General features: G+C 42.4%; 2 protein-coding genes across 2 annotated transcripts; both read right to left on the reverse strand.

Annotated features, from left to right (window-relative positions):
- Positions 1-1,861: 1,861 nt before the first annotated feature.
- Positions 1,862-5,224, reverse strand: LOC136508642 (pentatricopeptide repeat-containing protein At1g22960, mitochondrial-like). The gene is made up of 2 exons (XM_066503374.1): positions 2,644-5,224; positions 1,862-2,548 (listed from the first exon to the last, which is right to left on the reverse strand). The coding sequence occupies exon 1, from the start codon at positions 4,850-4,852 to the stop codon at positions 2,699-2,701; it is 2,154 nt and encodes a 717-aa protein (XP_066359471.1). The 5' UTR covers positions 4,853-5,224; the 3' UTR covers positions 1,862-2,548; positions 2,644-2,698.
- Positions 5,225-5,759: 535 nt separating this feature from the next.
- LOC136507878 (ACT domain-containing protein ACR12-like) lies at positions 5,760-10,042 on the reverse strand. Its single transcript, XM_066502474.1, has 10 exons — positions 9,749-10,042; positions 9,154-9,205; positions 8,720-8,833; positions 8,528-8,622; positions 7,944-8,022; positions 7,769-7,828; positions 7,500-7,555; positions 6,448-6,553; positions 6,299-6,367; positions 5,760-6,190 (listed from the first exon to the last, which is right to left on the reverse strand). Exons 1-10 carry the CDS (start codon positions 9,871-9,873, stop codon positions 6,128-6,130), a joined length of 819 nt encoding a protein of 272 aa, XP_066358571.1. The 5' UTR covers positions 9,874-10,042; the 3' UTR covers positions 5,760-6,127.
- Between the last annotated feature and the right edge of the window lie 3,462 nt (positions 10,043-13,504).

Here is a 13,504-nt window from a genome sequence, read left to right on the forward strand (position 1 = left end):
TATTTGCATGGAAAGTCCATGAACTGACAAAGGAGTCCTTGTAAAGCTTTCACTTCACTTTCTGTGCATTGGATGGGTAGCACACTACTTTTGTGAACACTACTCTTTAGACCAGCTGAAGCAAACCCAAAGTTATTAAACATCACTAGTTGAAGGATGATATTGGGTCCAAAGTTAATTCAACATCACCACATGTTTGGAGTCCTTGTTTCCTAGTTTGTGGCATTTAGCTCTAAACTCTTGTTCTTGTGTTGTAACAGCTGGTAACCCAGAGGATGATATTTTGCTTTCAATAAGTCAGGGTCAATGCTCTGATCTAAAAAAGCATTCTTTTTTGCCCTAAAAAGAGTCAATTTTTTATGATTATACCAACATAAAATATGCAGTTTTATCAGATGAAAACATCAATGAAGTCATCAGAATTGCATCAATGTCATTATTAAATCTACTACTTTTTATAGCATATGCTTAAGAAAGAAATGGTCAATATTGTGCAATGGAGGACATATTAGTGACCTAAATGACAAGTGGATCAGACCATTGGTAGTACTATAATTTGGCTGCTCACAAGTCTTAGAAACAACAAACACAGGAAGAAAACAAATTATAGTAATATGCAGTCATTGTCTAGATAAGATCAAGAAATGCTTCAGTACATGAGCATTCTCTCAGTATTTTCTTAAAATTTATGGTCTGAGAAATTGATAAGACCAATAGAAAAATTAATAAGGTTGCATGTGCCTCATTTCTACCGTTAGTCTATCAATAAAAAAAATCAAATATCAACAGCCACCGTAGAAGAAAATAAAGCTCAAACAACAACAACAGCAGCATAGCCTTTCAGTCCCAAGTAAATTGGGGTAGGCTAGAGTTGAAATCCACCAAGAGCCCCAAGTCATGGTTCAGCCACTTCAATAGCTGCTTTCCAAGTACTCCTATTCAAACATAGATCTCTAGGTATATCACAAGCTTTCAAATATCTTTTTATTGCCCCCATGTCAATTTCGGTCTTACTCTACCTCTCCTCATATTATTAGCTTGGCTTAGGACTCCACAATGCACTGGTGCCTTTGGAGGTCTCCTTTGGACATGGCCAAACCACCTTAACCGATGTTGGGCAAGCTTTTCTTCAATTGGTACTACCTCTAGGCAATCACGTATATCATCGTTCCGAACTCAGTCCATTCTCGTGTGACCGCAAATCCATCGCAACATATGTATTTCTGCAACACTCAGTTGTTGAACATGTCGAATCTTTGTAGGCCAACATTCTGCTCCATACAATATAGCCGGTCTAATCATCGTTCTATAGAACTTGCCTTTTAGCTTTTGTGGTACTCTCTTGTCACAGAGAATACCAGAAGCTTGTCGCCATTTGATCCACCCTGCTTTGATTCTATGGCTAACGTCCGCATCAATATCTCCATCCTTCTGTAGCATCGATCCTAGATACCGAAAGGTATCTTCAAATGAGTGAAACTGCACTAGACAATAGCATGCCTAGCTATGTTAGGCATTAGCACCAATGTACCATTGAAGCTTTCATATGAGTACAAGCATATCATGTGATGTATTAGCTCGTCCATGGTTCTGATATTATGCATGTTGTCAAAACTCACTCGTATACAGGACATACACTTTCCACTTCTACTTATTTGGTAAATCGCTAACCAAGACCAAGTACCATTTAATACATATATTCAGCTACAGGTTTGCACCTCGGATCCAACCTCTTGCGAACTCGGGAGCTCTGAAGTTTTAACACAAGTGAAACAACAAATGCTGATGTGGGCCGAAAATTAAAAGAACCTTTTTGACAAAAAAAAATGTTCATGTCAATAACAGTTGGGATATAGCTGAATTTTTTTAATGAATAATCTTCTCATTAAATGATTCAATGAATGAGAATACAGTTACATATCTGACAGGTCAATATACTATGACTTAGCCTATGGCAAAATTGATGGTGATACAAGAATTATTCGTTACAAAAAATTCTCGGAATGTTCTTACCAAGAGAAATCCTATATATAATTGAAGAAAGCTCAGTCGCAAAGGTCCACGGCCATTTACTATTTCAGATAGTTGGGTAAGGAATTGAGGGCCAACAAGTTTCCAGTATACCTTATCAAAAGGAAATAACAAAGGAGACAGAATTGTATCAAGAGAGGTTTTTAGAAACGGAGCAGATGCCTACCACCCAGTTTTCACTAGAAAACGTATCTCCATAGCTATGATGCCAAGGAAAGAATTCTGACAAGGTTTAAGCAGCAAGGGGAAGACCTGTTTGTGATCAACTATTCATTTGGGAAGCACCCAGCTGATTAACTAAGAGAACATGGTCCCAAAGTCTTGCTTTTCTTCTTTTGGATGGAATTGCCCCCAAACTCCATCTATCATCTCTGAGCAGCAAGAGGAAGGCCTCTTTTTGCTTAACTATTCATTTAGAAAGCACCCAGCAGCTTAACTCAGAGAATGTTGTTTCAAACTCTTTTTTTCTTTCCATTTTGAAATGAATGGCCCACGAACTCCATCTATCACCTCTGGCCTGAAAACAAAAACGGAAATTGGTTGGAGACATGAGCAAAGCTAGGTAACAAGCCACTGATGAAGAGAAATATGCATATAGGAGAAAGCTCTTACAGGGAGACAACAGCGAAGCAAGGACAAGAGGACAAGCTTTCAGAGATCGATCAATCTATTCACCCAAAACGACATTCTCCAAGTACTCAATTGCATGGTGCATGTGACCTTCATCAAATCCGTTGAACAAGGCCTTATGTGTTAAATAATCTGGATGAATACTGTTCTGATGCATTTCAAAATAGAATCTCATCGCATCTTCCCAGTTGCCCTCTTTACAGTTCCCATCTATCAACAAAGTATATGTGTATTTGTTTGGCACCAATCCCCTTTCTAGCATCTCATGAAAATGACGATAAGCCAGTTGAGTTCTGCCCGTCCTGCATAATGCATGTATGAGGACATTATATGTTATCTCATTAGGTTCAACTCCTTCCACCAGCATCTTTCGAAACCAACCATACGCTGAATAAAGGTTTCCTCTTCTACAATATGCATGAATAAAAACAGTGTAGGTCACAGCTGAGGGTGCCAAACCATCTGAGATCATGTCCTTAAAAAATTTTCTTGCTTCTCTTAGGAGTCCCCTTTCACAGTGCGCATGAATCAAGCAGGTGTATGTGATACAATCAGGCTGTAAACCATTACTGACCATCTTCATCTGCAGCTCTTTGGCATCTTTCAGGTTACCAGTCTTGCACAGTCCATCAATAAGGATATTGTATGTCACTGTATCAGAAGATATGCCTTCCAACATCATCACCTCTCTCAACTGGAAAGCTTTGGAAATAGCCCCTAGGGTTAGCTCTGCACAAATCCTTGTATTATAGGCAAAGCAATCTGGCTGCAAACCTTTGCTCAGCATCTCATCAAAGAATTCCCTTGCCATAGCAAGGCTACGCGCATTATGCGAGCCCTTCATGAGAATTGTATATGTACAAACATCAGGCAAACAACCCTGTTCTACCATTTCCTCTTTCAATCTCCTGGCTTCCTCTAAATCACCTAATCTACAATAACCATCGATAAGAATGTTATATGTCAAAACTGTTGGTGCTAACCCTGCACGCCTCAAATCGCGATACAACAAAAGAGCCTCTTTCAAGCTACCTGCCTTGAAATACCCATTTAGCAAAGAATTGTAGGTGATCACATCTGGTAGCAAGCCCATCGCCCTCATTTCCACAAACTTTGCCTGTGTAGCCTCTATCTGCCCACTTTGAAGCAGCCCATGGATCATTGCATTGTACGTCACTACTGTAGGCATAATGCCCTCATTCTCCATCTCCAGCTGCAAATCATCAACCTTTTTGACAAAGCCCCTTGCAAGCAACCCAGTGATAAGTGGATTATAAGTGAAGGATGAAGCCTTCTTGGACAGACGCATTCGCTCAACCAGCTCCGCTGCCTCCTCAAGGTCACCTTTCCTAGCCAACCCAGTAATCACCACATTGTACGTGACATCGTTCGGCAAGCAACCACTCCCCCGGGTCTCCATCTCCTTCAGTAGCATGTCAACCTTGTCCTTCCTTCCCTCCTTCAAGAAAGAATCCAGCAAAGTATTGTATGTGACAATACTCGGCTCAATCCCGAGCTGGAGCATCTCCGCATGCACAGCACAAATGTCGTCCCACCTGGCTGCATCACGCAATACACGGAGCACACGGTTGCAGTCTTTAACGTCAGGGGCCACGCCGTGGCTTGCCATCTCGCGGAAGGCGGACAGGCACAGCGTCGAACAGGTGTCGGGCGTGGCGTCGCGGGCTTTGCATTCCTTTGAGTACTTGGTGGACAAGCGTAAGAGGAGGCTCAATAGTGACCGTGGGGCGGTAGAGAGGGGAGCCGATAGGAGGAGGGACACGAGGGGGAGGAGGAGGCCGAGGTGCAGGGCGCGGAGGGAGACAGGGTAGGCAGCCCGGATGTGGTTGGCTCGGGCGAGCGGGACGAGGACGGCGGCGAACGCGGAGGCGGAGCGGGGGAAGCCACACGGGGTGGTCTCCGCCCACCGGAACAACTGGCGCGCGAGGCCCGGGAGGCCGCGGAGCGCGGAGTGGACGTCGCCCGTGGCGAGCACCTGGCGGAGAGGCTCCGGCGGTGGGGGGTCAGAGGCGAGGAGCGCGGCGAACGGATTCTCCTCGTGCAGGGGCGGAGGCGGCGGAACCAGCGCCGGCAGGGAGGAGGAGGAGAAGCGGATGCTGGAAACAGCTGCTACGGCGGCGGCGGCGGCTACAGGAGCTTGTGAGTTGCAGTGTGGGATGTTGAATAGCATGGATTATGATTCTGGTACCGCCCGGCGACGCCTCGCCATGAATGATGGCGCGGCGGCGGCGAGAAGGAACCTGTGGCAATGGCTGCGGCGCATCCAATCCACTAGATTCCGGCGCCCGTATGGGGTCGAGGGCGCGCGCCCCAGGCTGCGGCCCCCGACCTTGAGTGGAGGGCGGGCAGAGGGGGGCCTTGACTGAGATGCCCGGGAAGCGGCGGCTGAGCTGGCTTTGACGGCGGTGATGCCTAGGCGGCGGCGGCGGCGGCGGCTGGTGAGACAGAAAGGCGCCGCGGGTTGGGGAGGAAGAGGGATCGGAGGAAACCAAGGCCACGTCCACGTTTACCAGAGCAGCGCTGGCGCTGCCGCCGGAGGTGCACACGCCATCTGCACCGTTCATTTGCATCAAGATTTGTGCAAGAATCTTGTCTTAGATTCAGTGCTTCACACATACTGAATCCTGACCAAAATCCGGCCAGGAAAACGCTGCAAAATCAAATTCATCCGACCAGGAGTATGAACGCTACAAAATCAAATTCAAATGCGAGGTTTTGACAAGAATCTTAGGGTTCGAACCTGGTGACATGCAAATACAAACATACAATGAACCTGGATGTGAAGAAACCACAAAAAAACTTCCGAGTAAAAAATAGAGGTTTCAAATCCACGATGAACTCAATGCATTTTGCATTTTCAGTTACTATATACTCAAGTTGGACCCTTTCTATCGATATAACAGAGCACATTTCTGACATGCCGCTCAACCCTGACCTGGGATATGCACAGATTGATATCTGAAGAACCCAAACTTCACGCTCATCTCAATTTTGCCATTAGTGCAAAAGGTTCAGTAGTATAAATGCAGCTATTTTAATTGACGATAACAAGTAGGAAGCAGGACCAAGGTGGTCGGTGATTTTGTAATGCTCTTTTATTTATTTCATCAGAGAACACCACAGTCCACAGCTGAGTTTTACATGCAAATGGATTGTACCAACTTACAGACAACATCAATCATGCGAGGACCTTCCAATGTGATCCCTTATAACAGGAATCAAATGGGATAACGATGATTGAAACCTAATTCTGTTGCTCCCAGCTGTATATGACTACAAAATGGTTTAGTGAGCCAAATTTCAATGCCACCTATGTCCATATATATGGATGCTACAATGGTAACTCCATTTGCTACAGTACAAGGGCTCATAGAGAAGGAACTCAAGCCAAAGTTTGAAGTTTCTGACTTTAATGTACTACTAGGAAGGTTCGACAACACAACAATCAATAACTGTCTTCATCTGTCTCAGGCCTTCGGAGGTAATAACGCAGACAATTGATCAGTGCCTATACAAAAGCAAAATAAAGTGTGCAAAGTGAACACAATGAAGACAGAAAAAAATCACATTAAGTAGAAATGATTATGATGTTGCTGAAATGACCAAGGAAGTAGACCTGAGATAAGGAGCTGTTTAGTTTTGCACCTCTGTAACTCACATGGAACTTGTCCTTCGCAACCAAACCCTGTATAAAATGCCAAAATATCATCTAACAGGCTTTAATGGTCTTAGCTGAAAAAAACAATGAAGTGAAATGCAGCATACTTCAGTATCAATCTCAGCTGATTCCACATCAATATTTGTGTCCGCAATGATCTTGATTATCTCAAGAAGTAGGCCAGGCCGATCGGCTGTCTCTATGTAAAGCATGCTGCGAATTTCAACAGAAATCAATGAGGAAGCAAGTGATGCAGCATTGTATGAACAAAAAAGAGATAACACATCGACTCATCGAGTTCAGATTCTACTTATGTTGGAAGTGATTCCTGGGGAAGGACAAATATGCATTTCTAACATGTTGGGATGCATCAAATTTGAAAGGATCAAAGGATACAACTAATAGATAGGCACAAAAAAATGATTTGAAGCTGATTATTATGTGAAAAGCAAAATATAGGGCTAAAAGAATCCTGAAACAGTTAATGATACATATGAGGAAAAACAACTTTGATGGCTTCACGTGGTATTGTGTTGCCCATGCCTACATGTTCTCAGCCTGTCTGTGATACTAAAAAACTTTCTGCTGTAACCAGATCCAGTTTACTAATTATTTGGTTTGTGTGAGAAGTAATGCATAGCTCTTTCCAAAGTCTTTCTACAGGAACTGATACTACATAACGCAGACAGCACGGCTCAAACCTAAGAGGTTCTGCCTGATGTCTTGCTGTACAGGTGTACACGAATAGCTAATTCATTCTGTAGTACAAAATATTTGAGAAATATACCACTTGGTGTTAGTACTTATTTTCAAATCGTATAGGACTTCTGCTAGGATAAAACAATACACATGGGCATGAAACAATAAGATTGACATATATAACATGACACGTCACGGGCGTACCCAGTGTAGAAAGCTCCCGCTCTGTGCGGGGTCTAGGGAAGGGTGTCAGTGGCAAGCCTTACCCTCGCCTGTGCAATGCGAGGAGACTGCGACTCGAACCCAGGACCTTACAGTCACAGGCGGTAAGACTCTACCGCTTGCACCAGGCCCGCCCTTCATAACATGACACGTCACGAAACATGCAAAATAACAGTTAATCTAGAAGTGGCCGTACGTGCTTGGATCATGCTAAATAAAGGAGCTAGCAGAATCAAACCTTCTTTTGGGTCCATCATCTTCAACAACTATACGTGTTGCAATATCGACAACAACCTGCCAGTTCAAAGATCAAAGAATGCAAGTTCAGGCTTCAATGTATTATCGAAGATCGAAGCACGAACCAATAGCATAACAGAGTAAATTTGAAGCCTTCCATTTCCTAAAATTGAGATAATTCACAGATTGTAGTCAAAAAGATGTCTAAACCCAGATAACATGATGCAGCACAGCATCTGAAATTACAGAATGGGAATGCATTATACTTGCCTTCTTCTCAGGAGGCTTTATCCCAAAAAATTCACCCATCGCTAACTTCTCACTTGATTCCTATACAAGGATTACATGACTACTATGTTAGTTACATTCAATGAAATAGTAAAAAATAGGTACAGCAATAACGATGCAGAGTAACAACTAAAACACACAAGAATCTAAAACATACAGGATGATACTGGAGAAGGTTGTTGATGATGGTTAGCCGAATCCTTTCTAACATGTCAGGATCCTCAACCTTGCGTCCACTAGATACATACAAAAGGGAGGAGAAAATATTACTGTAAGAACTAATCCAAATAAAAATTCTGTAGTGCTAAAGTAACGCTATAGCATTTAAACAGAATCTTGGTACAAAAGTCCTTAGGGTGCCACCCTTTTTTCATCTAAGATTGAACAAGGGATTTCAAGAAGGAATGCCAATACTCTGAATGATTGATATGTGACAAAGCATATGTGCGAGGATTATATGATTACTATCAAATATCTCAAGAAAACACTAGGCTAGATGAAAAATAGTGGAACAGTATAAGAAATCTATGTGTGTACAGGTACAGAGTATAGTTGAGAAACCTTATCACATGAAAGCTGAACAAAGGTAGCATAAATGTGCCGATGCTATGCGCTTAGGCATTAAAAGTGAATGTAAATGCATATGTGCAGGAATAGCAAATGCTTTCTTTTGTTTTCCACGTAGACACACACAACTAGATGCTGCACACGAATATAAAACAGGAAGGGGCAAGCACCCACGATCGCATGATGTGGAACTTTGTTTGTGTGACAGCTGAGTCAGTTGTCACACTTCCTTTTGTGACATCAAGGCCAAGGTCCTTGAGTGCTTTCATCTGCAAACAGCGAATACCAGGCAAAATAATTGGCAGATACAGCAAAAATGTAAACATCACAAGTTTGAGCAGCAACAATGTAAAGACAAATCTATACCGTATCAAGTAGTGCCCCCAAACGATCTCCAAAACTTAGCTGCACAATGGTTGCATCACGGTCTGAATCTTGATCTATCTGGACAACTGGGACTGGGACTGCCTCATCAGATGTCTGGGATGAGAATTTTCCCAAGAATACACATTAAAGCAATCATCGGCAAATTGAATAAATACAAAAGTAGCGTCTACCACTGATTAATAGCAGCATGTACAAGAAATAAAGCACGAGGAATAAATGGAGTTCCTCAAGCAGTAAGCCAACATTTATTAAAAGAGTATATCAGAACATATATGTGCTGATGACAGCCAAATAGAGAAGTAAACAGATCTTATAATCGAGAGTTCGAGACTACAAGGGCACACTACATTGTCATGAAACTGTGGATGCAAAAGGAGAAAAAGGAAAGGAAACAGAGTCATGTGAAAACATACCGTTGAAGAAGCTCCCAACGCATTAGCTGAGTTGATAGATTGGCAACAAATTCTGGTAAGAATTAAAAAAGATAAAGATGATTATTACATACAGTGTATAGAACAGGGAAGTAAAAGTATTATACAAGACAGATCTATTTAGTACTATCATTTATATGTAACTTAGGAATTGAGACGATAGAGTTGAGGGTTGAACAGATACAGGACGTGCAGACAGAACTTCCCAAACGAATCCTACTACTGCCCAACTTATCACAGGCGCAGGCAAAACTTTCCATATACCAATCTAACAAAATCATCAACCGACAACTCGGCGAAACCGTCGAACGACGAACCAGGCTGAATTACCAGGGGCTCAACCATCATCTCCAGTCGTCGGGACAAAAAATCCCCTAGCGAGTACTAAAGCCAGCACCTACGATTCTACGAAACCATTGCTACTCTGTAACGAGCAACGCAAGTGGATAATCTAGCGAAGCCGCGCAGCACGGAGACTCGATCCCTCCAGCGAGCAACATCCGAGCAGGGCGAGCAGAGCGCGACGGCACGGAAACGGGCCCCGGGCCCTGGGCCCCGCGGGGATCAGATCACTCACCTTCGGGCGGGTCGGGGCAGAGGGCGTGCGGCGCGGAAGCGCAGGTGCCCCCGCGACGGGGTGGGGGTAAGGGTGGCGGCGGGGGCGACGGGCAGGAGGCCGTGGTGGGAGGCGGCGAGCGCCATGGGTGGGTGGGTTACTGGGTTCGTGGGTGGGCGAAATCTGGAGCGGCGGAGCGGAGTCGAGAGGCGTGCGCGCGGCGTGTCACTCTGCCCACCGTGACCGTCTCCGCCTCGGCTCACTGGAGGGGCGTTGGCGCCGGCCGGGGACGACGGGAGGGGAAAGGGGGTGGGGTCTGGGGTGGGCTGTCGCCGAGCCTATGGGTCGGCGGAGTAGGTTCCTTTCCTCACAAGTGGGCCTGAACGTGACGTGCAGATTTTAATTTACGCGCCACTTGGACGGCATGATTGTACCCGGACCGCTAGATGGGACGGGCCGGTTTCATTTCATTATTTGTATTCGCACACGTCTTGTTTTTTGTTTGCTGCTTGCTGCGCTGGACGTCACCGGGAAGAGAGCACCTTTCCTACTTGAGACAATTCCACGTGTCATTAAAAAAGATCGTAATATCTATATGCCTCTAAAAAAGTTCAGCGGTCTTTAACGACACTGTTCCAACTTTTTCGTGTCCTCCATGCCACTTCCATCAGTTTTGGCTCTAATGCCGTCAAACTGTAGATGTGAAGAGACAAAAATGCCCTTAAGTGTAAATATGTCATTAATTTTTTTTTTGCATCTTAACGACTTCAAATGAAAAAACTCAAAACTAGAAAGTTGTAGATCTCGTCGAGATCTATAATTTTCATATAAAAATTATTTTCATTTAATTTCGCAAAAAAATATGATTTGATATGATTAATATATTTTAGAAAAATCATATTATTATTTTTGCGGAATTAAATGAAAATAATTTTTATATAAAAATTATAGATCTCGACGAGATCTACAAGTTTCTAGTTTTGAGTTTTTCATTTGAAGTCGTTAAGATGCCCAAAAAAATTAATGACATATTTACACTTAAGGGCATTTTCGTCTTTTCACACCTGCAATTTGACGGCGTTACAGCTCAAACTGACGGAAGTGGCATGGAGGACACGAAAAAGTTGGAGCAGTGGCGCTGAAGACCGCTGAATTTTTTCAGAGACACACAGGGCATTGCGATCTTTTTTAATGGCACACAGGGAATTCCTCCTTCTTACTTTGGTTTTGCCTCCATCTCGAAGACGTGTGAGATTTTATAAAAGCTTAAGGGACATTAATTAAATAAGTTGATATTTTGCTAAAAACGTAAATAAGTTGATACGACATAATATTGGTGAAAAGAGATAAGATAAATAAAATGAGTTTCATAAGTATAAAACTCGTTTGCACTGTCTTCAACATATAGGAGTCTTAAAAACAATGACATAAAACGCAAAGTGAGTGGCCCAATAGGAAAAAAAATAGTCATTATTAGTTTCTCTTTGTTTATTATGTATTAGCAAAACATGTATGCTCGTGTGTTGCAATGAAACACCAGTACAGAAAAGATTTTTAGGAATGTCTCCCTTTTTCTACCCGAGGCGGTTAAACTAGCACGTCGCCTCTAACGTCGCCAGGGAGCAATGTAGCTCCGTGGGCGGTTCCATTAAGAAATCCGTCTCTAAAAATGTATCTATTTTTATGGGAGGTTCCATTAAGAGAACCACCTCTGAAAATACTATTTTCAAAGACGGTTGCTTATGTCAACCGTCTCTGAAAATGAGTGAATCGATTTTTAGCCTTAAAAATAGTTGCAGCCCAAATAAATTCATATATTTTTTAAATGAAGTCGGATGAAGACAAAATTTATATCAAAATTGTAGAGCTCGATGAGATTTAAAACTTTGTAGTTGATAATATTTTTGTTTGAGATCATTTAGGGTTCCAAATATATAAATTAAGTCTCATATTTTTTATTTCAAATTTTTTTAATTTCTCAAATGACCTTGGATGGAAAATTTCATATACGAAAGTTGTAGTGCTCGAAGAGATATAAAATTTTGTAGTTAAAAATTTTTCCATTTAAGGTCATTTAATAGTCCAAATATTGATTACAAGATCCATACATATTAGTACAAATGGATAGCATTGTATATCTCAACATAAGTGATTGTGTGGTGTAGTGGTAGGGACGGCGCGCGGAGCAAGAGGTTGCGAGTTCAAATTGTAACTGCTAAACTATAACAAATGGTGGCAAAAATTAATTTCTACAAATGGTGGTTGGTCCTCTGTCCACACTAAATATTTATTTCTTATTTTTATTATACTCTAAATGATTTTTAAAAACTTCTAAAAATTATTTTTAAGGACGGCCGACTTAAGTCAGCCGCCTCTGAAAATTAATTTTTAGGGGCGGTTGTCTTAAGAGAACCGCCTCTGAAAATCGATTTTCTGAAATCACTTATTTTTACAATCGGTGCCATTGTATCAGTTTTTTTAAACCGTCTCTGAAAACCGATTTTAACCGCCTCTAAAAATCTTTTCTGTACTATTGAAATGTATTCTACAACTTATTTGTTGGTTATATAGATGATTTATTTATATTTATTCAATAGTGACCGTCTATTTCAATACGCGTCAGAGTTGGACTTAGTATCATTGTCGGGTGCGCGCTCTTCTAACCCGTACGAGCATGAGGCCCGAATCCGGATCACATATTGGGTAGAAAGGGACATAAACGCACTTTAGGGAACTATACATTTACCGACAGAAGAATCCACTCTCTCTCTCTAATACATGTGTATGCCTTGCAATGACGTCATTTATTTAAACACGTCTTGGAATAAGGACTTTGTACTGTGATTGGATGCATGCAAACTCTAATAACTCGTATAAGCATCAGGCGTGAGATTGCGTCACGACACGAGAGTGAACCAACCTGGACTCTAATCCCTATACTATTATACTAGATAAATACCCGTGCGTTACACAGAAACATAACAATGATATAGTAATTTAAGTATGAGCGTGCGTTGTATTTATTTTAAAAAATAGTATGAGTGTGTTAAAAAAAAGTAATTTTTTTGTAGCAATTAGGAGATTAGAAGGAGGGGCACAGGATGTTTTGATGATCCCGTACACTCATACGTGCCTTTTGAATAATTAAACTGAGGAGCTCAGCCCATACATATCTTTGAAATTACATATCTTTGAAATTATAAATAATTCGACCGTCCCAAGATGTCCGCCGTCCAGGGCGTGCAAAGGGCGGCAACATCTGGATCAATCTTTCCGCCGCCAGCCAGGTCCTGTAGATGGCGTACACGTTCATGATCAGCAGTGTCCCGTGATGGATGTAGATATATATCGTACGTGTGCATGCAGTGGCTGATCGCGTCGTGCACGCGGAGATTGCCGCCGGCCAGGACATGCAAAGCGGCATCAACATGTGGAGGATCAACCTTTCCGCCGCGCGCCGGCAAGTTAAGATGTATGTACGTGTGCATGTGCGAAGATACATGTGTTCCGTCTATTTGGTTGCTAACATGCATGCTGCATATATATCAGACTCGGATGGATACGTACTCGTTTGTGACTCCGAGTTTTGTCGATCTGGCTGATTGGGCACTCGTACTCGTACTCGTACTCGTATCAAAGTACCAGATTGTTTAAATTAACCAGGTCGCTTTAGATGGTAAATAGATCAACAAGTTGAACTCATGCCAAATCTACATATGTATGTCTGTCTGTCAATATATGTATATATTGCATTTCTTCTCCTTTTTCTTTCTTTTA

Source organism: Miscanthus floridulus, chromosome 15 (assembly GCF_019320115.1).
Source record: "Miscanthus floridulus cultivar M001 chromosome 15, ASM1932011v1, whole genome shotgun sequence".
Lineage (NCBI taxonomy): Eukaryota > Viridiplantae > Streptophyta > Magnoliopsida > Poales > Poaceae > Miscanthus > Miscanthus floridulus.